Here is a 4,094-nt window from a genome sequence, read left to right as displayed (position 1 = left end):
TGAAGATCTTAGAACCCATAATGACTTCTCGGATTGTAGCTTGATTATGAGACTTGAAAGATTTGATGATTTTGGGTTCTACTGATCGGATTGAATTTGGAGTTTGTCTTCTTGGCTCACTTATGAGTTTGGTATCCCTCATAGCGGTGTAGCTTGATTTGCTTCTCCGAATAAATTCCACGTCACAATGGTTGATCTTGCAAAAGAAGATACACATATACCCATATATCGTAATGCAAACACATTAAGATATGATGTAAATAATGTAGGAACGATGATGCTTGGATGCCGGTTAGCTGTTATTTGGGATCGAGGCGACGGGATATTTGAATCTGAAGTTTTCGAGATCTAGAACATTATTTGAGATGCTGGGGATAGGCCTTTGAATTTGACTTGACTGTTAGCTGGGTTGTGTATCATTCCATAGCTGTCAGAGTATTAAGTCTCCACGCGATAGGAGTAGTAGACTTGAAAAATATAAATACCTCCGCACGATGGGAGTATCTCCACGCGATGGGAGAAGTTGGCTTTGAATGTATAAACCTCCGCACTATGGGAGTAGATGACTTGAAGTGTAAAATGCCTGTTAGCTGCATAAGTAAACGTCAAAACATTTGAGATAAACAATGCAACTATCTAATTGGAATCTCCTATATGGCGGAGTGACGATGTGATCTGTGCGAAATGCTCCAGTTGACGAAGAGAATAGTTTTCTATATACAGGGCTCCGATTGGCGAAGCCAGTAGCTCGATATTTACAAGGTGCTCTGACTAGTTGAGCAAGCGGTTTGCTATATATAGGGCTCTGATTGGTGGGGACGACGAATTGATATGTAAAAGGAGATACATATTTCTTCAACAGATAGTTTGCTATATACAGTGCACTTCGAATGTATCGGAGACTTGGTTCGGGAATACCTGTAAAGACTTTGGAGTTAGTCCTTAACCATATGAGAAAACGAATTGAATAATGATGGAGGGGTAGGGGCTCCTGAGATTGTAGCGGGTCCGTCATTATTCCTAGTGTGCTCCAGCATCCTTTGATTCTTGTCGGTCGTGCGCTCAAAAAAGAGTTCTTAATGGGGGTTGTTTGTGTTGATTGCAGGCCTGGCCTTGCCCGGATCTGGAGGATTATGCCACAAAGTTCGGTAAGTGGAAAGATAGATTTTCTAAAAAACATTTCCAAAATTGTTTATAATTGTGGAAAAATATTGTTGTTCCGGATTATGACATGTTTGGAAGTTCCCTTTGTCGTAAATATCGTTTCTGGGTGATTCTATCCAGTTGACGATGATTTCTAGAGATTCCACTAATGACGTAGCTTTTTGTTGTTCTGATCGTGTCATAATATAACAAATGCATTATAAAAGTTTTCCGAGGGTTATGACTGAATCATTTCAAGTGGCCTACGTATTTGAATAGAACCATGTCTGAACGTAGTTTGAGGATGATGAATGAATTATGATGGAATGAAATGGAATGGAATGACCGAGCCTAACTCAGGCAGCATACATATCCAAATAGAATCAGGTCAAAATATAATTCAATTACAATAGATGCAAAATGATAAGGAATTAAAATGAAGCAGACGAGTCTAACGCAGACTGCCTGCGTACAAAATGTAGTTCAATTACAATAGATGACTGAACTCGATATGGATTGCCTACATATTCCCGCCAAAGGAAATCAAATCGTGGCGTAGTTCCGAATATATACAATAATGATGTTTGGATATTCTATTACAGAACGGGGGAGGGAGACCAGACCCTATGTAGGTTGCCTATGTATCTCACCGTGGGAAGTCAGGCCGGGTATAGTTTTGTTATAACCAAACACTAATTTTGCTTTCTTCAAATGTAGTATCTCCTGATTGCTTCTGAGTTGATGGGTTTTGTGCTGACTCTGCTGTCCATTTCTGCTAGGATACCTCCTCCCGACAATACTCCATGGACCACATAAGGACCTTGCCATTTCATTGCAAACTTTCCTTTGGCCTCTTCTTGATGAGGGAATATCTTCATCAAAACCAGCAGCCATAGTGTGAACTCCCAAGGTTTCACCTTCCTATTGAACACACTGGCCATCCTATTTTGATACAGTTGACCATGACATACTACGTCCATTCCCTTTTTATTGATGAGCACGAGTTGTTCTTGCCTGACACGTATCCATTCTGCATCATCTAGTTTGTCTTCCTGAATGACTCTCAAAGATAGTATCTCGACCTCTGAGGGGATCACAACTTCTGTGCCATATACCAACATGTAAGGCGTTGCTCCAGCGGACGTTCTCATAGTGGTTTGGTAACCCAACAAGGCAAAGGATAGCTTTCAGTGCCACTGCCTGTGATTGTCCACTATCTTCCATAAGATCCTTTTGTTGTTTTTGTTGGCTGTATCGACCGCTCCATTCATTTGTGTCTAGTAGACTATGGAATAATGGTGGATGATTCTGAACATCTCACAAATCTCCCTTATGAGATCGCTATTGAGATTGGTTGCATTGTCAGTTATGATTGACTATGGGATCCGGAGTCTGCAGACTATGTTGTTACGGACAAAATCAGACACTACTTTCTTCGTGAAGGTCTTGTATGTAGAAGCTTCGACCCATTTAGTGAAGTAGTTGATGGCTACTAGGAGGAAACGATGTTCATTTGATGCGGCTGGTTCTATAGGTCCAATCACGTCCATGCCCCAAGCGGCGAACGGCCAAGGAGAACCCATTACGGTCAGCTCCTTAGGTTGAATCCGGATGAAATCCACATGGATCTGGCACTGGTGACACTTCTGCATGTAATGGATACTATCACTTTCAATGGTCATCCAAAAGTATCTTGCTCTTAAACTTTTCTTGGCTAGAGTGAAACCGTTCATGTGAGGCACGCATGTTCCTGCATGTACTTCTTCCAGTAATCTTGTTGGTTCTGTGGCACCTACATATCTTAATAGACCCAAGACCGAGTTCCTCTTGTACATGACTTCCCCGTTAAGGAAAAAGTGATTTGCTAGTCTTCTTAGTACTCGCTTCTGACCATTGGTGGCATTCTCTAGGTACTCTCTTGCTTTGAGGAACCTTTTGATATCAAAGTACCAAGGCTTATCATCTGTCTCTTCATCTACGTGGAAACAGTATGCATGCTGATCTCAAACCTCTATCTTAATGGGGTCGATGTAATTCTTGCCTGGGTGCTGGATCATAGATGACAAGGTTGCAAGGGCATCGGCGAACTCATTCTAGATTCTGGGAACATGTTTGAACTCGATGTTGGTGAACTTCTTACACAACTCTTTTATGCAATGCAAGTATGGAAGGATCTTGACATTCTTGGTGGTCCATTCACCTTGAACAGGGTGTATCAGGAAATCAGAATCTCCTAAGACCAAAAGTTCTTTGATGTTTATGTTGACTGCCATCTTTATCCCGGTGATGCATGATTCATACTCTGCCATATTATTTGTGCAAGGGAACCTTATCTTAGCTGAAGTAGGATAATGCTACCTTGACTCAAAGATTAGGACTGCCCCAATCCCTACATATTTGAAATTTGTTGCTCCGTCGAAAAATATTCTCCACCCTGGGTATGACTCGGCAATGTCTTCTCCTGCGAACAACACTTCTTCATCTTGGAAATATGTGGGGAATGGCTCGTAGTCTTTGTCCATCGGGTTTTCTGCAAGATGATCGGCCAATGCTAGCCCCTTGATATCTTTTTGCGTCACGTACACAATATCAAATTCACTGAGAAGAATCTGCTATTTAGCCAACTTTTATGTATGCATTGGCTTTTGGAAGATATACCTAAGCGGGTCGAGTCGAGATATTAGATGCGTGGTATATGCTGGAAGGTAGTGCCACAACTTCTAAGTGATCCATGCCAAAGCGCAGCATGTTTGTTCTAACAAGGTGTATCTGGCTTCATATGGTGTGAACTTCTTGCTTAGGTAATAGATAGCTTGTTCTATCTATCCAGTCTCGTCGTGCTATCCCAACATACATCCGAATGCATTATCCTAAACGGACAAGTATAATAATAGTGGCTTCCCAGGTTCAGCAGGAACTAACGCTGGCAGATTCGACAAATACTCCTTGAT

At 41.6% G+C, this 4,094-nt stretch overlaps 2 protein-coding genes across 2 annotated transcripts; both read right to left on the bottom strand.

The window, feature by feature from the left end:
* Positions 1-1,850: 1,850 nt before the first annotated feature.
* On the bottom strand, positions 1,851-2,294 carry LOC104105918 (uncharacterized). Its single transcript, XM_009614353.2, has one exon. It carries the CDS (start codon positions 2,292-2,294, stop codon positions 1,851-1,853), a length of 444 nt encoding a protein of 147 aa, XP_009612648.2.
* Positions 2,295-2,519: 225 nt separating this feature from the next.
* Positions 2,520-3,416, bottom strand: LOC138909756 (uncharacterized). Its single transcript, XM_070200969.1, has 2 exons — positions 3,284-3,416; positions 2,520-3,118 (listed from the first exon to the last, which is right to left on the bottom strand). The coding sequence occupies exons 1-2, from the start codon at positions 3,414-3,416 to the stop codon at positions 2,520-2,522; spliced, it is 732 nt and encodes a 243-aa protein (XP_070057070.1).
* Positions 3,417-4,094: the final 678 nt, after the last annotated feature.

Source organism: Nicotiana tomentosiformis, chromosome 4 (assembly GCF_000390325.3).
Source record: "Nicotiana tomentosiformis chromosome 4, ASM39032v3, whole genome shotgun sequence".
Lineage (NCBI taxonomy): Eukaryota > Viridiplantae > Streptophyta > Magnoliopsida > Solanales > Solanaceae > Nicotiana > Nicotiana tomentosiformis.
Note: the sequence above shows the minus strand (reverse complement) of the source record. Positions and strands in the feature narration are given on the sequence as shown.

Bases quoted from the DNA above. Each gene is read 5' to 3' on its own strand.
- LOC104105918 (XM_009614353.2), bottom strand. From the start codon at position 2,294: ATGAGAACGTCCGCTGGAGCAACGCCTTACATGTTGGTATATGGCACA.
- LOC138909756 (XM_070200969.1), bottom strand. From the start codon at position 3,416: ATGGCAGTCAACATAAACATCAAAGAACTTTTGGTCTTAGGAGATTCT. The intron at 3,119-3,283 runs GTAAGAAGTTCA...GTTTCCACGTAG, and splicing joins GCATTGCATAAAAGAGTTGT to ATGAAGAGACAGATGATAAG.